This window comes from Heterodontus francisci, chromosome 3 (genome assembly GCF_036365525.1).
Source record: "Heterodontus francisci isolate sHetFra1 chromosome 3, sHetFra1.hap1, whole genome shotgun sequence".
Lineage (NCBI taxonomy): Eukaryota > Metazoa > Chordata > Chondrichthyes > Heterodontiformes > Heterodontidae > Heterodontus > Heterodontus francisci.
Genome location: NC_090373.1, coordinates 84331887 through 84354521, shown reverse-complemented (window position 1 = coordinate 84354521; position 22635 = coordinate 84331887). Strand labels below are relative to the sequence as shown.

Below are 22635 nucleotides of genomic sequence, written 5' to 3'. Positions count from 1 at the left end.
GTAAGGGATCCGGGATTACATTCTTTTCAGAGGAAACTTCTCCGCAATGATTAGAGATTATATACTTTTTTTTGATTGGATGGTTATTTTGAACAGATCAATGTGTGAGTATACACTGTACAAGCTTCCTGTGTGTCACTCTAACACAATCTCCAACTGAAAATTCTGTCTGTAACAGTAGACAAAAACCTTCCAGAATTTCATACCTGAAAGCAGTGTTTCTGGTTTTTCACCATTCTTTTCTTTTTACCTGGCCATCATTGTGATGATCTCGAGACTGGAGTGAGGTTTAGCTGGGTTTAGTATATGTGAGACAGAAACTGCAGCAACAGGCTTTTGCACATAATGGAGTCTTCTTTAATCTGTTTTACTTTCATTTGCCCTTTGCTAGCATGTGTGTTCTTCAGCAGCCTCAAGTATACAAAATGTGCAATGCAATTTCAAAACACTACAACACTATAGTAAGGACTGCTGTTTTTCCAGTAGGAGGTAAAGCTGCATGGCTAGTTATCACGAAAAACTCATGAATCTTGTATCCACCAGATCTGGCAGCATGATATTGGCTGATGCCTCCAAGCAGGCCACTGAACCACACTCTCAGTTGGGAATGTTGCATGACATCAAGATCAACAAAAAGGAAGCAATTTTCTTTCACGTTAATCTAAAGTCATTTAAGGTCAGAAGATTGTGGTTTTAAGTTTGTTACAGATTTCGCATTAAATATTCTCTCAGGTTCCATGTTATCAGGCCACCTCTGGAAATGGATCTCACGCACCCCACCACCACCGCCACTGCACCCCCCCCCCCCCTTCACACTACAGAGTGCATCTTCTACTGCTCAATATCTAGTCAAACAATACTATGACCTGGGAAACTTAATGTAGACCCTTTGCTGCATATACCAGCTACTGTCATCTCAAATGTTTTGCCACATCCACTCTCCTGTCTTTACGGAAACTGGACTGAAAAGCACCCTAGCAAGACAACACAGTATTCCAAACAAACTGGTTTATTTTACAACAAGTATAGGAACAAACAGAATATAGTTTTCGCAGTGTGATCCATCAATTTTCTACAGCTTTCCATTTCATGAAAATAACAAAAACACATTACCAACACTCCAGCTGAAAACTGACTTCCAAGCTAGCTGTTACCAAGCTAATTGGCTCTGTCTTTATCAGTTACAGGTTGCAAGCATCTGCCCAACATCTCTGAGTTAGCGAGAGCAAGAGAGAGATTACCCTCCGACTTATCCTCCAATTCCATCTGTTCAACAGTTCAGCCTTTTGAACTGTCAATTGCCAAGACCTCCAAATTAAACCCACATTTGAAATAAAATATCCTTCATTGTCTCCAGGATTATTTTTGATCGCCTAGCCTCTGACTTTTCCAGGTGTTTTTTCATTAATTATTCTTGGGTTTTTCTCAGTTTTTGTTGCCTCTCCCAGACAATTACATGGGCCGGGTGGACAGGAAACGTCTTATATAGGATAGGCTAGGATAGGATAGTCTTTTAATGTCTGACATTTTCATACATTTGCATGTTCATAAATCATTTTGAAAAGTCAGATAAATCTTGTTAAAAAGTAATTTAAAAAGTTTGATAAAATAGATTTGAGAAGAGCCGAAACTGTCCAACAGTCGTTTTGAAAGTTCAAATCATTCTTGTGGTACCGGTGTGCTCATTAAATATGTGTCCTGTCTCCGGACTCTCTTTGCACCTGCAACCCTGAAATGTTCTGTCGAGGAAATTTTATTATAACTGGGCCAGTGGCTCAAATTCTTGCCATACCCTTTTCTTCCGTTTTAATCCTGATGTCAGCAAGCTCAGGAGCAAGCGCTATGAAGGAGCGTAGTTTGGCCCATCACAACTTTGGGATTCCTGTGCTGCAGAGCATGCGCTGTCCTCAGGTTGCTGGGTCACCCACTGGTGCAATGACAGCGAACACTGACAGCTTTGCCGTCATTAGCAGAGCAAAATCTGGGCCATAGTATTCTGTGACATGGATTAAGTTTTAAAAAGACCGGGGGCTTAACATTCCTGGTTATAACATTTTCAACAGCAGTTGATGCTGTTTCTTCTGTGGAAGTTACAGTAGGAGACCAGGAAAACTCAGCCATAATGTCAGGGCCTATTTCACTTTCCACTTCAGCTTTCCTGTCGGCTCTGAAATTGCCAATTTTGTGACTAGCCCTGAATCATAGGCAATTGTGAGACATGAGATTTGATCCTTTATGTGAATTAGATTTTTAAAAATGTTCAGAAGCTGATTCATTTGCTTACAGTACACACATTTTATAATTTTTTTCGTTGACTCCACTATTGGGTGAATGCCAGAATTACTTGCCGGAATTTTACGCCGACCCCCACCCCCCCCCGGGAGAGAGCTGGGAGGTTGGGGGGTGGGGGGGTTGGTGGGTGGAGGGGGGGGGGGGAGGGGTTGCGTGCCATGCCCATCGCCTACCCACACCTAGGTATCTTACCAGCACAGGGAGAGGTGGCAGACGGCCCAACCACCTCCCCCCCTTAGGCCAATTGAGACCCTTAAATGGCCAATTAAGGGCCTCTTCCTGCCGCTACTGGTATTTTACATCGCTACGTGGGGAGGTTGCCCAGATAAACCTGATGACCTCCTTGTGGGCTGGGAGTGGGGGGGGGGGGGGGGGGGGGGGAGTTCCCTCCTGATCAGGCACCCTGTGCCCTATTAGGGCCCCCCCCACCCAGCGACATGGGTCACCCCCCACCCGAAGAACCCCAGCCCTCTTGACTGACCCTCACCTCGCCTCGCCAGGGCCTGCGTGATCAGCTCCCGCGAGCCCCAACCCCATTTATCTGCTTCCGAGGCCAACGTTCATGGTGGTTCTTTTCACTGGGTGCAGTCCCAGCAGTGGGCACCACTTCCACTGAAGAGCTGCTGGCCCACTGACTGGCTGAAAGCTCTTGGAAGCGGGACATCCTACCTCAGAGGGGCGGAAGCCACAACATCAGGCAATTAATTGCCTGAGCCACACAAAATGCGGTCGCGGCATCCAGGGCCGGTGGTGGCTGGCTTGCCTCTGACTTTGCAGCCGGTGGTCAGGGCCATCGCCTCCTTGTGAAATTCCAATCACTGCAACGAAGAGCAAGAGCTCCAATTGTTAGATTTTTCTGATTTGAACACCTGCCCTATTTGCCCCAATAGTCAGTGAGTGCCAGTGTCTAATTCTAATGTTTCCCAAAGAATTACAGTGCAGTGATCAAATACAGATTTTTGTTCCACCAGCATCCAAGTCGTAGGGTGCAGATACCACAGCATTTGAATTCAGGAATTCATTCACTCTTCTTTCCTATGACTGATGTAGATCTAAAGCAAGAACTATAATTTTACATTCTGATGGTTAAACCAGCTAATTACGTCAGGATTAGCGGAGTGTATCGCTGTGATGCCTCCTTTGTGTTTGTGAATCAGGCATTGAGTTGTTATATGTTCCATAGAATTATGTGGTTGACCACAGTCGCACACCGGAGAGTTTTTAATTTTACATTTGTGCCATCAATTATCCATATTTGCCTTTATTTGTACAGATGCAATGTAGGGTTGCTCATGAGCTTTGTGGAAATTCAGAGTTAGGGATCTTCTGTGTTGGGCCTTTCACAAGGTGTCTGTGAGTTCTTGCAAACTCCATTCAGCTTTCCACGTTTCACCAGGATTGAAGTTTCATTGTCGAAGGTTAAGCGTGTGGGTCCCAAAGGGCTTGCATGACTTCAAGCAGTATTGAGCGTCATTGTTGAGGTCCTGGTGGATGGGGAGATGTTTGTTTTTCTCAATTTGCTTGACTTCCCGGAGGTTGTAGCATCACAGCAAATGGATTGGGATTTCATTACTGGGACTGACTCATTACTTTTTATCTCTGCCAGTATTTTCTTTTTGTAATTCTCCTCAAGTTAATCTCTCCAGCCTTCTCTCACTCTTTTATTCTGCTTCCCCTCAGTATCACATATATCTTCCCTCATATTCCAGGTCCTTCCTCCAAGTCTGTTTATGTGGTTCCAGGTCTCATTACTCCTCAGTTAATTTCAGTTTTCTCTCCTAAAATTGTGAAGCAGTCTTTAGTACCCCAATTCTTCCTTCACAAGAGCCCTGAGAGGGAGACCGATTGATTGACTGAATAATATTTCAGCCTTCCGTGCATTCTGAAAAAAATCTATTCTCACTATAGGGAATAGACCAGCTTCACAGCACAGAGTCCCTCACTGCATTCTTTCAATTGAAGAACAAAAGGGAGCCAAACTATTAGATAGTAGGCTAAGTTGCACTGGAGAGAGGAATTTCAGAACCATAATGAGACACAGTTGGAGCTAAATTAGGATTTGCAAAGTTAGATTTGTTTATGCCTATGTAGCATCAAAGAATCTAAGAAGAGAAACTAGCTTGATAATATTGTATAAAGCAATTCTGCAATGGGCCAGTGATGGGGAACCATAGACTTACTAATGTTCACAAATAGTATTACCATCCTGCAATTGTGATTTCTTGAAAGAAAGAAAATATCCAGGTACAATTTTCTAATCGGGTTTTAATCAGACAGGAATTAGCATCAGTGTGCTGACCTCATGATTTTGAGCCTCTGGCCAAAATTTGGCCTCGTGTTGATATTTTGACATACACTGGTGGGAAATCAGGTGTAAGTAACTACTGCAAAAACAGCTCACAAGAGAGATGGTAAAATTCAAATGAAGCCACCTAACTTAATAAAAAAATCTCTTGAGGTGTGATCATTATTGGGAAAGCCATCATTTATTCCCCTTCCCTAGTTGCCCTTGAGAAGGCAGTGGTGAGCCTTCATCTTGAACCACTGCCGTTCATGTGGTGCAGGTCTTTCCTCAATGCTATTAGGTAGGGAGTTCCAGGATTTTAACCCAGCAACAATAATGGAATAGTGAAATATATTTCTAAATCAGGATGGTGTGTAGGCTTGAGGGGACCTTGGAGATAATGGTGTTCCCATGCACCCTTCTACCCTTGTTCTTCCAGGTAATGGGAGTCACTGGTTTGGGAGGTGCTGCAGAAGAAGCCTTGGTGAGTTGCTGCAGTACATTCTATAGATACAGCTGTACACAATGCAACCACAGAACATGGTGAAGGGAGTGGATGTTTAAGCTAGTGAATGATGTGCTAATCAAACAGACTGCTTTGTCCTGGATGACATCAAGCTGCTTGAGTGTTGTTGCAGCTCCACCAATCCGGCAAAAGTATTTCATCACACTTCTAACTTGTGTTATTTAGGTGGTGAAGAGACTTTGATCAGTCAGGTAAGCCACTCATTGCAGAGTACCCAGTCACTGGCCTGCTCTAGTAACTGTGGCTGATCCAGTTGAGTTTCTGGTCAATGGTGACACCCCTGGATGTTGACAGTGAAGGATTCAGCAATGATAATGGCATTGAATGTCAAGGGAAAGTGGTAAGGCTCTCTTTTTTTGGAGATGGTCATTGCTTGGCACTTGTGTGGGGTGAACGTTACTTGCCACTTATCAACCCAAGCCTGGATATTGTCTTCAAGAACCCTGATATATGCTGTAATGCATCTCATAATCCCAAAGACCTTTTATAGTTAGAGCAGGAGCATCAGGAGATGATGTTGCAGTCAAGTTTACCTGTCAGTTATTTGTAAGGAAGTTGTGCTAAAGTTCTTTTGATTTTAAATGTCCTGTCATTGCACCAAACACATGGCCACACCAATTCTAAGAAATATAAGCTAACGGCAAGCAAGCCAACCAGATGTTTCCACACAATAAATCCGCTAGCAGTTTCATTGTCTCTGATCACAACCCCTTATTTTCAACCAGGACCCAAGTAGCAGCCTATGTAGATCTGTATTTTGTTACAAATAAGAAAAGGGAAAGTGAAATGTGAGTTTAGAGAGGCAGGTTCCAATAGAAGTCAGTCAATTACTCCAGATTTCTGATCAAATAATTTAATCCTTTGCACTTAAATAAAGTTTCTATCTAAATACAGAACAATGTCTGCCTCCCCCGATATCCATTATCCAAAAGGCCCCTTCAGCGGCATGAATATCTGCTGATACATTTCAGATTATTTCAAGAGAATTCTCATATACCATCTCATCAAGGTGTAGTGCTAAGAAATAATGAGTGGCCTGGACAGACCTAAAAAGGAGAAAAAAATAACATGAGAAAACTGATCTTGAATGATTCCCACTACTCTTCTCTCCCCTGACCCTCCATATCCAATTGGAGAAATCAATTGAAAAATGCATTGAAGTATCTGCCTTTCTTCACAGCACACATCACCAATATAGGCAATAAAGTCAAACTGCAATCATGAAATTCTAACTCTGAACTGTTTGAGCCTAAATAGCAATAGAAAGCTACATACTCATGGATCAATGCTACAGGATCAGCTACGTCTCCAGTGTAAAAACTCTAAATTTCTAGTTCCTTGTTTATCAATATAAAAAGCACCATAAATTTTGGTAAAAGTCTGTCACAACAGTAGTTATAAGGTTTGAATAGTGTTTGGGAAGTACTTTACGCCATCTGAATATTTAATAAGAATGTGCCCATGCTCAACCGTCAGAGCTTAAATTCAATTATCAACGAGGTTATGTACAACACTAGTTTTCATAAGCTATAATTGTGCCATATACAGGCTAATTAGTGCTGGAAAGTAATGGTGTGCTAAGTACATGAAGGAGTTATTCCTTTGTTAATTGCTTTCAATTCAAAGTTCAATTTTTAGGAGTAATCTTTTGATAGTTGTTTAATACATGTGCAGATATTACACATATCTTACAGCCTAAAGGGATTCTCCCTGTTCTCTGTAACAGATCTCACAAGTATTTCAAACAATGCTTTAAATAGCACAGATCTCTTTGCTGTTAGGATTTTTAGTAAATACAGTGTTAAAAAAAACTCAGCCTAAAATTAAACTATAATTTACTCAAAAAACTAGCATCTGCATTACAAAAATAAATGAAGGTTTTGTGACCTGACAACTTTGCATTTTTTTATATTTCAAGAGCAGTTGGTTAAAAATAAAGCTCATATTAAAAAAAAATTAAACTACTTTGTTTTGAAGGTAACTTTTTAGAGTACAAAAAATGCTTTTTTTATTCTGAGGTCAAATGGTCATTCTGAATTTAATAAGGACACAACACATCAAGTAAGTAGAGAGGTGGCTGAAGAGACAAACGCCGTGATTTTCCTCTGGGTTTCTCTTGATCAGTTACCCTTTCTTAGGCAGAAATATTGTTTGTGTGTATCTGATGTTTCTGCCGATGTTATGGCAGCTGATCAGAAGAAACGCCAAGGAAATTCCCATGCTTACTTATTTCAGGAGGGACCAACTCATCAAGACAGACTTGAAAGGACTTTCTGAATATTGTCCAATGTACCAGTGGTGTTACTGGCCTCTACATAATGAGCCATGTGCCAAAATACACCCACATGACACATGTCTCTTCATATCAGCATGTTACATTAATTAGGGGTGTGTCACTATAACGCTGTCAATTATCTACCTTTTGTTAATGCTGTTGCCTCACTGGTGAATAAATGACAAATCAAAAGAGGGCCTAAAAGGAATGGGAGGTAGAAGGATTTAAGGAGAAATTCCAGTGTGTGGGACCTAGACTACAGCCTCCAATGGTGGAACAAAGAGAGGGTGGGATGCACAACAGACAACAAAAAATTTAGGGGTGGGTGGGTTGCAGTGTTGTAGGAGGTTCCAGAAGTAGTGAGCGGAAAGGCCATGAATTGCTTTAAACAAAACTTTAAATATTCCTAGAAACTGTGTGTATATATCAAGCTGCTATTGCTATCATAATATGATGCTCTGATTTATCACTTATTCACCAGTGAGGCAATGATATTAAGAAGTGCTTTTCCAAACCTCCAGGTTCATGAAATTCAAATAGGAAGTATAAGAAACACACCTGCAAATAGAATTGAGATGCCTAAGTTTCAAGGGCCGGAGCTCAGGGTTCCTCAACAGAACTGGACCCTAGACAAAAGTTTTCTCATTATTTAGCTAGTTGTACAAAGAACTTCGTAAAAACTTTCCGCAAAGCTCCTTCGATGGCTCAGTTGCAACCAAGAAGCAGGTTAATGCATTGAACAAATTAGGAAGATCCCAAGTTCTAGCTGACCCTGTTAGCTGATGTCAGCTGGGATGCAGAGAGCATGCAACAGTTGGCTTCAGTGGCCCCAGATTAAGGAGCGGGAAAAACTGGCTTGGGTAAACTCCAAATCAGGCTCCAGTGACTAGTGCCATGAGTGGGCATGTGTGCATATCAGAGGAGGTCAGGATCACGTTAGCTGCTATGTTTCAAGTGGTCAAGCAGCATCCAGCTATCTCATCCTTCACGATGGGCTGGAATTCTCTTTGACCAAACTCAATGAAAATACTGGAAAGCCACCAGCAAGAAAATTAATCACCATTTTACTAATAGGCCTGAAAACCAGCAATGGTTTGATTTTATATTATTATTTATAGTTATGTACATAACTTACAACAATTTGAGAAGCAGGAAGTCAAGTTGCTTGGAGCATAGGAGTTTCTATGCAGTGCTAAAGTCTGATGAAAATGTGATAAGGGGAAATTAGGATTTGTAGACAGGGAGAGTGGGCAGGCGCAAGATATTCAATAGATAATTCCTATCCAATTACACAATAGGGAAATCCCACAGAAGTTGTCACTGATCATGCTGACAACATTCTCCAGAACCTGATGGTTACACAGATGTTATTAAAAAGTAATGTCATCAATAATCAGTCATTTAACAATACTCTACAATTTTTGGCACTGTTATTAACATGGAGCAGATGTGAATACGGATTGCAGTCCTACTCTGTTGAAGCAGAAGCTGTGGTGTATCTCAACAGGGAGAAGGAAACCTCAAAGGAGAATCACACCTCAGTAGTTTCTCGAAACTCCAGACATCTGGAAGTAGTTGACTCTTAAAAAAAATGCCCTCTGAAATGGCCAAGCAAGCCACTCATTTCAAGGGCAATTAGGAATGGGCAATAAATGCTGGCACAGCCAATGACACCCACATCCAACAAATGAATTTAAAAAAAGCCAATTATCTGAGTACTCTTTACCAAACTGTTTTTTCAATCTGATTGATCCTTGCAGCACAACTTGTGTGTATAATTATTTCATCACACTGTATATCTGTTTCAGAGTTTCATTAATATAATACAACACTAGAATTAATAACTGATCAGTTATATACATTTTTTACTTATCCAAACATGGGCATTTCCTGAAACGTTCATATCAATGACAACCCACTAAATATGCAATTCTGCATAGTACAGGCAAATACAAGAATTTTCAACTTTAAAGATTAGCATTTAAAATGTGGTCATCAGCCAAGAATAAAGCCTTAATATGATATAAATTTCCCTTCCTTTTCTTCATTGTATTTCCCATCTGATCCTTTAAAGATGCAGATTCTTGCTGGTGTATGGTACATCAGCCAATGGTTGTTTTATCATGTGTGAGACCAGTGAATCTAATGATATTCTATCACGGGTGCATCACAGCTGAGCCCAACCTGGTCTTCAGCTAATGGCTGCACTGGTGCAGGGGTTGGTCATTGATATAGTACCTCTACTGCATTGCAGCTGAGGTCGACTAAATTAAAATAGATCTGAAGCGACCTAGTTTGAATGGCGATGCTACTCACAGCCTTCTCTCCATGTAAATAATCTGTTTTTCTATTCTTCTCATCAAAGTGGACAACCTCACATTTTCCCACATTATACTCCATCTGCCAAATTTTTGCCCGCTCACTTAACCTATCTATATCTCCTTGCAGACACTTTGTGTTCTCCTCACAACATGCTTTTCTACCTATCTTTGTGTCGTCGGCAAATTTGGCTACAATGCATTCGGTCCCTTCATCCAAGTCATTAATATGGATTGTAAATAGTTGAGGCCCCAGTACTGATCCCTGTGGCACTCCACTAGTTACAATTTGCCAACCTGAAAATGCTCCCATTTATACCGACTCTCTGTTTCCTGTTACGTAGCCAATCCTCTACCCATGCTAATATATCAACCCAACACCATGACCTCTTGTGTAGTAACTTTTTATGTGGCACCTTACTAAATGCCTTTTGGAAATCCTACATCTAACACTACATCTACTGGTTCCCCTTTATCCACCTTGCTTGTTACATTCTCAACTAACTCTAATAAGTTTGTCAAACATGATTTCTCTTTCATAAAACCATGTTGACTGCCTGAATGCATTATGATTTTCTAAATGTCCTGCTACCACTTCCTTAATAATGGATTCTAGCATTTTCCCAATGACAGATGTTAGGCTAACTGGCCTATAGTTTCCTGCTTTCTGTCTCTCTCCTATCTTGAATAGAGGTGTTCCATTTGCGGAGAAGGACAGGCCATCTGAATGTTGTTCCATGGCTGATGGTCTGTTTCCAGAAGATAACAGAGTTCTGAGGTTGTCTTTGTGTTAAGATGCAACCTCCTTGCACACTATTCCTTGCTGATGGCCAAATAGTTAACAAGTATTCACATTGCGTCAGGTCCTATAAGACTGTCTCCACAGCCTTAACCCTCCCAGACTATGGTCTTCTGCTGTGGGCTCACTTCATCTTCCAAATACCTAACATTTCCATTGATTCTTAGTCTGGTAATCATCCTGAAGAGTTCCCTAAAAGATTCTTCCTCTAGGCAATATCACCTCTGTTCACCACTGTAACTTTACTGTCTTTCTCTGAAACTTAGATGCCAACTTTAAATAGAAGTTAATGCAATGTAGGATGAAGTAACTCTTGAGAAAATTTTCATATTTCATTCTTCATTAACTTCTACTTAACAAGCAGATAACAAACAAAAAAAAAAGCTTTAATGCCAGGTTTGTGTATTAATGTGCACCAGAAATACGAAGTCTTTGAACCAATTTAGGAGCATGAGCAAAAGTTAACAACCACTCAATTACTGCCAAATCACATATACATTGGGCTGAATTTTAGGCCGCCCCAGTAGGTCAGATGGTGGCTTGGGGGCGGCGTACAATTGAGCGGGAGGCTCCGGGAGGCCTACCTGCCCCGCTCCCGCCTCCGGTCAACTTTACGGCGGTCGGGCAGGGGTAAACAGCCCGGCCACCCGCGGCCAATCAAGGCCCTTAAATGACCACTTAATGGCCACTTAAGGGCCCTCGCCCACCTCCACGGGTATTTTACCCATGGCAAGCGGATGTGCTGGGGACGTGAAAGGCCACCCAGCGATAGCTGCTGGCCTTTCTGCGCCCCAGGGGGTCCATGGAAGTCGGGCACATGGTGCCGTTTGAAGGCCAACCCCGCCTCCCAACCTACCCTGGGACCCAAGAGACCCCCCTCCCTCCAAACAACCACTCCAGCCTCACCAGGGAAGGACCGATGTCCCTGGTGAGGCATGCCCAACTTACCTGGTCTTCTGCCTCCATCTGGTCGGCTAGGCTGCAGTCCCAGCAGTGGCTACCGCTCCCACTGGCGCTGCTGGGACTAAGAGCTGCCGGCCCGCTGACTGGCCGGCAGCTCACTGAGGCGGGACCTCCTCCCTCAAACGGGTGGAAGTCCTCCCTCGGGACAATAAAGTAAAATGCAGGACGGATCCCCGGGCTAGGCAGAAGCGGGTTCGCCATCGACTTTTACGTTGGTGGTGAATTCCCATCCATCTAAGGTAAAATCCAGCCCATTAACTCCAATCCACACACCAATTTAAACCCCTAGGTTATTGAAGTATTCAGTTCTCCAGCACTGCCATCTCTCAGCTAGATAAGCAAATGATAACATAAGTTGGAAAGTAATAATCAAAAATAATACCCCTGGTGATGAGGTTCCGGAGGTCTGAGTGATCAATAGCTATTTGCTCAGGATATCACCCCTCCAATGTTATCTTCAAGACTTAACCATAGCTAACAAAGTGTACACGTATAATGACAACTGCACTCATGAGAGAGGAAGTTTATGCTCTCCCCCGTGGAACATTTGGAGGTGGGGAAAGCACATAATCAGGCAGTATGATGACCCTGCCACCTTTCCACCTCCACCTAAATTAAGTGGATGACCTTCCCACCCCGCCACCAATTGAGGCCATTAAGTGACCAATTAATGCCCAATTAATGGCCTCATCCTGCCTTCTTCAGTACCAGCCCAGCTGCGGGCAGGCCTGTTGCCACATAGGGAGCACGCCAAACAAGCCCATGCAGGTTGCTTGCCGGTTCCGGGGGTGGGGGGGGGTCCCTCGTTAAAAGGCACTTAGTGCCTCATCGTGGGATCTAGTATCGGGAAGGGGAGGGCCCTGAGACCCACCTCCTGCCCTTGCTGCTGACTCACCTAAACCCTCCTCCCCCACGACCCTCACCCTGCAAAACCTCTTCCGCCCTGACTCACCTGTGGCCTGGGCCCAGTGTCTCCAGTGAGTTTAGTACTGCCAGCAGCCACCACCTCCACAGTGGCGCTGTTCAGTGAAAGAGCTGCTGGCCTATGATTGGTCGGCAGCTCTCAGCAGGCAGAACTTCTGTTGCCGGAATCCTTAATTCCGGGGAAGGCCCACTGCTGTCCACTTAAGTGCCTAATTGGCATGTAACGTGGTGGGCCTTTCCCAGAGGAGGCAACACGGGGCTCTTGCTGGTGCTTTCGCCAGTGGTCAAAACTGCCGTCGCCCAGATGAAATCCCGGCCATGATGTTAGAAATGCATCCATCTTTATGCAAAGGAAAGCTGATGGGCTGGGGTAGAACTTCAATTGGGCATAATTCTGGTGTTGTGGATTGACTACTTGTTATACTACTTGCTCATGACCATCCTAGATGGAGAAAGCTCATTCGGGAAGCCATTGTACACCTCGAGGGACTTGTGTCAGGAATGTGCGGAAGCAAAGTCGAGGCGTCAGAGGGAGCGCAAAAACCTCCAAACTACTCATCTACCTGACCCTTCAAGCACCACCTGCCCCTCAAGTGGCAGTCGGAAGATCATGCATTGGACTTATCAGCTATCTCAGAATCCATTGAACTGGAGTGGAAAAAGTCATTCTTGGTCCCAAGGGACTGCCTAAAAAGGAGGATGAAGACTTGTTATAGAAACTGAATCATAAAACCTCAAATTTTCCATGTTTAAATCAATGGATATGAAAATCAGGCAGTTTCTATAACTGGTGGCTGATCAGCAATGCTAGATTTACACCAGGGCAGCAATTTGAATATCTACCCCAGAAGATCTAGGGTAGTCTAACAAGGACTGCAGTTACCTGGGCAAAGAGGAAAGGTTCCACTTCAGTAAAAAGAGGCCAGGGAGACCAAAGACAATAAGAAAAATGGAGATAGAGAAGAAAAACGATCACTGACAGGTTGGGGATTTGTAAAGGTAAGTGAGGAACCTGGCAATTGGACATCTTAGCAGGTAGAAATGCAGAAACACTTAGTTTAGTTGTATGACCAATTGTTTCAATGTATAGAAGAGAGGAGCGAAAATAAAACACTATTGACCACATCAGACAAAATCGCCATGTACAGTGGAAAGAGTTGAAATGTTAAGATTTTACAAATTCACCGGTTGGAATGTTTGTCAATTTTTGAGTAAAAACTGATCTGGAAGAACCTAAAGGGGTTAAAAATTGTCAGGAAAGGCGTTGAATCAAAATACCATATTTCACTGTTGATTTTGATGCTCGTTGTACTAATTCTTTTAAAAAAAGAAAATTGCACTCAAAACTTAATGCAGTTTTCAGCCATCTGAGCCAAGGGTTATATCTAATTCCTTTACAGCTCTGATGCTTTTATGAGAATTGTTATGCTCTTTAGATTAAAGCATAGGGATCTGTAAGGACTGCATTTTTAAAAAATTTACTTTACTAATATTCTTACAGCAAAAGATAAAAAAGAGGCATAAAACTAACAAATAAAGGAAAATAGCAAGCTGCTTACTTCAAAATTTCTCATTTAGGCCCAAATTGAAGAATATTGATCTTTTGACAATATTCACTGATTTCCGAATTATAAGTGTTCAATTCTTATAGTATCTCTATGTTTGTCAATAAGTTTCAAAATACATCATCATCTCAAGTACATATATGAATCACTGCAGTCTGATGACTATCCTTTCCAAGACTGAAAGAAACAAAACAACTAACATTGCTGAATGGCTTCAAAAGATAAATACAACAAGGTCTAACAAATTAATATTTAATGATGTGAGCAGTCAGCTCAGACTCTTTCCTATAGTAATCAATATTAAACACTTCACGATAGATTTAGAAATTACCTTCTTGCCACATTTATAAATCAACAAGGACTCTCTTTGCTCCCTGGGTTACATCTTGTGGATTTGTAGCATGACATTAGCATTGTTAATGTTCACCCACAAACTGTTTAAAGTTAAATGAATGTCTGTCTGGCGACAGACACTGACTGATCTCTAACCCTAAACCACAGAGAATACCATTGCTGGCCTACTTTGGGAAAAAATACCGGATAGCTGTCATTGGCCTTGCTTAGTTAACGTTAATGCATTAAAAAATGAACATGCAGCAAGATATCTCTAACATTTTAACTTGCTATATATGGTTGCACACTTCATATTTGAGCATCAGCTGCAGCCCTCTAGTACTGGACTGAGTTTCATAAACTCCAAGGGTGACGAATTCGTTTAGACCAATAGCTGGTCAAGAAATGTGTATAGCATTTGCTTGGCATGTCCAACTGCACAGCGAGAGGCGCAAGCACTATTGGTGCTTTTGCCTTATTTGATTAAAATAGGTGAGTTGCCTGCATTGCTCATGTCATTGATTGGCAGCTCGCCTAATGGGAAGGCCAGATATCATGCATCTCTGATGCCATTTAAAGGTGCCTCTTAAAGGGCAGGCGCACTCTAGCTGTAAGCAACATCAATTCTGTTGTGAGCATTGAACATGACATGAACACTTGACCTGCAAGATCCCCAAGATTCTCATACATCATTAGACGTCCTTGTGGAGGGGTCAGTAGGAGGAGGGAAATGCTTTTCTCAACAAAACAAGGATCTCCAAACAAGTAGCCCAGCACAAGGCACCTGAAGAGGTCATAGGTGCATACTTTGAGGGAAATCATATGGCGGGTGTATGGATCTTAGTAAGATGGTAGGAGGCACTGTGGATTATTCACTACCTCATAGGATTGGTGGCTCTTGTTCTTCATCAACATCCTCATCTTCCTGCTGATCGTCCTGCTCCTGATTGTCCACTTCTTCCCCAGGTGTCTCTAAGAGTTGCCAACCTTGCAGAGCTAAGTTATGGAGTATGCGGCAGATACAACGATTCTGTCAGGGCCGTACTGGAGTATGTCTCCTTACTTGTCCTGACAGCAGAGCCTCTACTTCTATCAGAGTTCTGATGGAGGCATGGCTCTGATTGCAGCACTCCTCAGCGGCCTGTGCTCGGGTTCATGGCAGAAGTCATGGTCAGGGGCTGACTGTTTATTTCAGGTAGGGACAACTATGAGGCGCTCAAACCAAAATGATGGCCAACACACTTCCAGTAAATATAGGATGTGTGCAATGCCACCATGGAAAACAGGCAAAAAATGGTCCAATTTCTCCCTTCAAATCTCCAGACAGCATCACTAATATAACCCCGAAAGAAATTCACTTTGACTCTAGAAACTGAGTTCTAATTTAGATCCAGTCGAAAGACAAAAGATTCTCCGTTCTACAGCCTGTATGTGCTCTAATTGAAAAAGGTTTGGACTGTCTCAGCCCCATCCATGGTAATTGCAAATCTCCAACATAAAACTGGGCATATCTCAAGATTAATTGGCACACTACCTTGGCAGGCACTCTCAGAGAGGCCATAATAATTTTGGCTGGCAGAGGAAATGAAAATGGCACATAGCAATTGCTATTAAAAATAACCTATAATACAATTCCTTTCATCACACCACCCTTACTACTAGTAAACTTAGGTTTGGAAGTGTTGTAACCATAAGCAATCACTGCATAAGGAAACTCTTCAAACAACTTCCATCATTTCTGTACAAATGTTGAACAAAAATCAAACAGGAGTGCTTGCAAAAATAAGAGTTCAAATGATAAAAAAATTGTCTTGTTTAATAAAACAGAAAATGTTACAAATACACTAATCTGTCAGCATCTAAACCACAATTCTTCACCTGGTCTTTGCTCTTCTTAAAAGCCAATGAACCTTTTTTTTCCTGACGGTCTCATATTGCCAGTATTAGTAGTTACGGCCAACCCCCCCAGCCCCCGCCCCCCGCCACCCTTTTAAAAAAAATAAACAGTACTTTTTTTTATGGGGTATATGATTCAATACACTGCCAAAGCCTCTCTGTTTTCAGGCCTAAAATGGGTGTCATGCATGGAACACAAGCCGCAAATGGGAGATCAAAGGCACCAGCCACCACAGGCAGCTTGCCCATTGGCCTACTTGCCTCACCAGCAGCAGGAAAGCCCCAGGAGGGGAGAAAACTAACAGAGGGGATGATTGTAGACTGGCAGTGGCCCTTGGGACTGCTGTGGAGCTGGGAGGAACACTCCTGCTCTTCCTGACACCACATCAATTCTAAAAACCTTTTTGGTGATGGCCTCTAGCAAGGTTGCATCCATGCTTGGAAAACCAGAGTGGGCTCGATGCCTTGGGGTTGCCCAATTTTCATGACTAGTCCTAAAACAGGTTAGGCCCCTTATTAGCGTATGCATGGGACTCAACCTGTGTTTTTGACAGACAACCTGGACCAACCCAATATTGGATCAGATATCTTTCAGGTGTCCTAGGGTGCAGGATGTTGGTCCTTGAAATTGGCCCTCATCGTGCATGCCTGTAAAACAAGCTCAAAGAGGTTCAATTTATACCCGCATTTATGTTGCAGAATAACTTTAGGAAACAAACATAAAAAAAACTGTAGCTGCTAAAAATCTGCAACAAAAACAGAAAATATTGAAAACCCATCACATCAGTCAACGTCTATGGAGAAAACAGGAGCTAACCATTCAGGTGTGATCCTAAGTTCTGCTGCAGGGTCCACACCTGAAATATTAACTCACCTGCTCTCTCTACAGATGCTGGCCAGCTCACTGAGTGTTTCCAGCAATTTTCTGATGCAAATTTAGGAAGCAGTTATGCATGAGTGGTTTAGGATCCTGTGTCCTGTAAACACAACAACATCTACATTGTGAGGTGCTTTCTACATTAATCACAAAATCAACTGAACAAAAGCAAGCTTGCACAGTTATTTTTCCTCTTCAACCAGTTTGTGGTTGAATATCTAACTGCTGCACATTCCCAATGACGTTTATTGAAACCAAGCTGAAAATAAACAAATATAGTCGTACGTATCATATTTGGACATTGTGTGTATATAAGTTTCTAATGTTTAATTATCTAATAGGGAAGACAGATAGAATTCTACCAATTTAACCCAATGTTAAGAAAATATATTCTGACTATAGCTATTCATAATGTTAAGAAAAAAATCAATTTTAAACTGTAGTATTGTCACAGTCCTGAGCTACTTGTTGCATTGCTGGTAGTACGATATCAATAGATTTTTAAATATAAATATGAGAAGTACAACAAATGAGTTAAACTTTAGTAAGGTTTAAAATCTGCTGTTCGATTCTGAAGGACAAGTGCAACTGATTAATGAAGTACAGATTGACAGTTTTATGACCATGATTTGTCATGTTGGGAAGGGGGAGATTTCATCTGTGCCAATATTATAAACCCACTCTTTATAAACACAGTTATGATTTCACTGTGTATAGCACACAGAAAACACTTTTCCCTGGAGTGAGTAACCAGTATCAGGCATATTGTCCTGGGAAATTATAGAGAGGAAATTAGATGTTTTAGCAGAGGGAACAATCAAAAGAAAACTGAAGCAAAGGTCACTCCATCTTGCTTTTGCATATTTCCTAGTAGCCATGTATAGAGTAACATTGGCAGAGATCCAGACCACTTCCAGCCCACTCAGCTCACGAATGACTATGTACAAGAAATTCACAGAAAGGGAAGAGAAGAAAACTAAACCTATTACAAAAAAATTACAACACCAACTAACTTCAGAACAGGTGAAATTTATTTTACCCGTGGGGTAGGTCTTTGGATGTACACTACTTGTACACGTGCTGGCCATACTCAATGGAAAATCACAGTCAACACATCCACAATCCTCCAATGTGCATGGCTGACAAGCATGGCCTGCCACTGATGGCACACATTCAGAAAATAAGTTCTATCATGTCTTGACTTAGTAGAAATCAAATCAAATTTGCAACTTTAGCTGCTGCCATTCAAAAATCCAAAACCTCATTTGAGCAGTCAAAGTGAGAGTCTCGGGCATGCACAGTGAGGCTGATTTGTTGAATATTAATGTTTGTTTTCCTCTGAGGTAATGTTAAATCTGTACTGATTATATGGCAGTTGGAATATTACAATAAACTGTGAGACCCTGCCAGGGTTGCAGGACTCTGCAAAACATATCCTGTCATCTCCTGCTTAAGGACACTCCACTTAAGGAAGGATGTCAACGCTTCAGAGAGTGTACTGAAGAGATTTATTAAGATAATACTGAGGAAAAGAAGCTAGAGAAACCGGGGTTCCTCATTAGAAGAGAGAAAGCTAAGAGGGGATCTGAAAGATATTCAAGGTTAAAGGAGCTTTGATAAGGTAAATAGGGGTAAACAGTCAGTGAGTCAGTAACTAGGGGCAAAAATTTAAGATCATCCCCAAAAGAATGAAGGGACTGTAGGTTATTAGGACATGAAATAGTTTGTCAAAAATAGTGGGGAAGCAAAATTATCATAGCTTTTAGAAGTAAAATGGACAAAATTTTGTAAAAGAAAAATGTTAAAAAGGTATGAAGAAAGAGCAGGGGGATTGGATAATTCTTTTAGAGATCCAGCACAAGCACAATGGGTCGATTACTCTCCTTTATGCTACAAAATTCTGCAATTCCATGAAATACAAGCACTTGTAACAAACCTCATATCGGAAATTACAAGACTTGGCAGTCAGAAGAGGGGAAAAAGGTAGGAAAATGGGATTAGAGTGTGTAGCTCTAATTGAAATGCTATCACCAACATGGACATAGCAGGCCAAGAGGCCTCCTAAATATGCTGTAATTCCTGTAATTCTATGATAAGAAGCAGAACATTGGATTCCTGGACCTGGGCCAGTAAGACACAGCACTGAAGTACTGGACTCAGAGGAAAATTCTAATAAGTGAAGTTTCAGTTATTGACAAGTGAATCTTTATAAACACCTTTTTGTCAGGCTTAACGGGCTTTCTAAGCTCATTGTTTAATACTTTTAAACCACACCAATACAATTCTCACTGACAAGCAGTATTAAGATAATCACAGAGATGGACTTCATTCAAACAATCATAAACTGCATTAACATTTTTGCAATGAGTCAATTCAAAGTACTGGAAGCACTGCCAGCCGGCACTACAGGAAAAATATCGTGAAGAAAGCACTTCAATCATGCATTTGTATTATGTCTCTTTATTGTTAAAAAAAGGTAGACACCCACTTAAAAATTATACAAGCAGTAATGAATTATGACTTCACCAGAGTTTTCAAAGTGACTTTTAAGAGTTGACAACCAATGTATGACTCTTTAGGAAGTTTAAATCAAACATATATGCTCAGTAGTGTGACAAGCATCATTTGTGAATATTTTAAAAGTTGTAGAAAATCTTTAATTGCTGTGCAATTCACTGTTGAAAGACTAATGTATTACAAGAGAAACCCAGAAATGAAAAGGAACAACATACATTTATATAGCACCTTATCACATCCTTAGGATGGCCCAAAGTTTTCACGACCAATGAATTAAATTTTTTAAGGGTTTGTTGTGTAGGCAAGCACCTTTAACCTGTTTAACTGGTCATTTATCTTATTTGCATACAGCAAGATCCTGCAAACAACAATGAACTGAATGACCAGCTAAAATATTTGTGGTGCTGATTGTTGAATGAATGCTGGCCAGGTCACTGGGAGAGACCCCCTCCTTGGCTTCAAATTGTGCGGTGATTTTTACACCCACCTGAAGAGGCAGACATGAGCCGGAATTTTACTCTCGGCGGACGGGAGTCATCCACCAACTGAAAAGTCGGTGGCAAACCCGCCTCCACCTGGCCTGAGGATCCAAACTGCATTTTGCGCTCCCCAGGCCTCTAATTGGTCTGAGGCGGGACTTCCATCTCATTGAGACAGGAAGTCCTGCCTCATGGAGCTGCCGACCAATCAGCAAGCTGGCAGCTCTCTGTCCCAGCAGTGGCCACAGCTGGGACTGCAACCTAGCCATTGGAAGGACGATTTTGGGGAGCCCCAGAATGAAGTTAAGTTTTTGGGCCTTGCTGGGGGTAATCGTTTGGGCCCCGGTGAGGCAAGGGTGGTTGATTGGGGGTACAGGGGGCATGTTGGGTGTTGGGAATGGTTGGGACATCAGGGGCAGCCCTCCGTCTGGCACAGGGTGCCTGATCATGAGGGTCCCCTCCCCCCCCAGGTCGTCAGAAAGCTGCCTGCTTTTGTCAGGCGGCTATTCTCGGGCCTGGGCCGCCCGACCGGCCACAGGTAAAATCCCCGTGGCGGCAGATGGAGGCCTTTATATGGCCGTTAACTGGCCAGGGGCAGGAGGGCTGTTTTTTGTCGCCGTTGCCCTGCGTAAAGTGGCGGCAGAGGTGGGAGGGGGTCGGAAAGGGCCCCCCGAGCCTCCCGCTCCATTTTATGTCCTCCTGTCACCTTCCTGCTCTTAGTTGGGGGGGGGGGGGGTGAAATGGGGGCATAAAATTCCAGCCGTGATCTCAGTTTAATACCTCAACCAAGAGACAGGCAGCTCCAACAATTCAACATTTGGTCAGTAATGCATAAAAAGGTCTTATATTGAAGTGCAGCTCAAACCTACCACCTCAGAGTGCTACCAACAAAGCCAAATTGTCAGGAGGAACTAAAAGTAACCAGACCATAGGATAAAACTTCAAAGCATGAACAATACGTAATAAGCAGTAGTTATTTTAGATTAATTCGACCAGAGACAAATATAAATTTACAATTCTTATTTTACTCTGCTTCATAATAATCAACATCAAGAATCAAAGCGGTTTTATATATTAGAGGTTGTGTAATATAAATGTATTTGGATTGTTAACACGGCAATGGGCGGGCAGGACTCCCGTGGTTAATATGCAATAGCAATTTTTACTCCTTGCTTTAAATATGACGCTCAACTTGTGCGGTGCGAAGTTATCTTATCGAGTGAAAGTGATCACTCGCCCCAGGAGTCAAACTACTTTAGTTCAATGAACTGTTTGTTTCAGTACAAAATATAAATCTTGGCGCGAACTTCTAATGTTCCAAAGCAAATACACATTTAATTTACCGTCCCCCGGTTAACAATACTTGCAGGCAAGATTCTAAACTTCTCATCTGTCTGATATATCACTAATACTGCATTGGTGGTTTATTTAGGTGGCTGCTGTCCATGTCCCGGGTTTGTATAAATGTCAAAACCCGTCGCAATCTGGAGTAAAATTTATTTGAAATATAAAATTCTCCTCAATTATATTAAACTAAAAGGGAATATGTAACTTGGAGATTTCTAGACTGCAAGTTGAGTCTCAACGCTCTAACACACTGCATAGTGCTGCTTTTTCTTTATTTTCACATTTCCAGCACTCGGGGCTTATTGGGGCATTTTTCCTGTTTAATTAATTATTGTACTGAACTCAAAACTCAATCTTGCACGCCCAAAGAAAAGACCATATTTGATGATTCTTGGTGTGCGGGTTTCAGTAGGAAGAGAATCCCTGGACTGAGGGTGAACAGACAAGACTGCTAATCTGTCGCTAACTTGGGTTGAAGCCCGAGAGCGCCAGAAATGCCAGGCAGAAGGAAAGATACACCGATCCTTGAAATAAACAGCACAGAGAAAACCCGGGATGACATAGCGCTGGAAGATGGAAAAGCCCCAATTTATAATACGAACTGGACAAGTGGCGTTCAGCAGGTCCAGATGTTCGGTGCAACTACAAGCAGACCAGATGCAGAGTGTCTGTTGTGGTCATTTACAATGTCCTACACAGCGCTGCACTTCAATAATGCACAAATATGTAATTCATTCTCCTGACAAGCAAAGCGATGCTCCCTTACCTTGGCTCAGCCGTGCCAGTGTTGGTAAACGAAATTTGCCGACGATAAGATCCAGAGGTAAAGACACCGAACTCCATTTGATTTCAGAACTGCCCGAAGACTTATCCATTTTCCGGCATCATAACTTATGCCGTCGACTGACAATGTGCGAGAGACAGTTGGAAACGCGAACTCTTGTCGACAGAGCAGGGACTCCTCGAAACGCCATATTGTAAAGAGGCAGAGAATCGGGCAAACTCCCAGCGAGGATTTCTGCAGCACCTCCTCTCACAGTCAAGAGCAGCTCAACACTGCACCTCCCCTCTGTAACCCCAACATTAGACCTCCCCACGATAAACCCAGCACTGCACCTCCCCTCTGTAACCCCAACACTAGACCTCCCCACTACAAACCCAGCACTGCACCTCCCCTCTGTAAACCCAGCACTGCACCTCCCCTCTGTAACCCCAGCACTGCACCCCACCTCTGTAACAC

At 42.4% G+C, this 22635-nt stretch overlaps 1 protein-coding gene across 1 annotated transcript in view; it reads right to left on the bottom strand.

Annotated features, from left to right (window-relative positions):
- gareml (GRB2 associated, regulator of MAPK1-like) overlaps positions 1-22270 on the bottom strand; it is a 223558-nt gene extending 201288 nt beyond the window's left edge. The window contains exon 1 of the mRNA XM_068017826.1: positions 22162-22270. Coding sequence (XP_067873927.1) covers positions 22162-22270 — 109 coding nt within the window. The remainder of the gene's footprint in view (positions 1-22161) is intronic.
- Between the last annotated feature and the right edge of the window lie 365 nt (positions 22271-22635).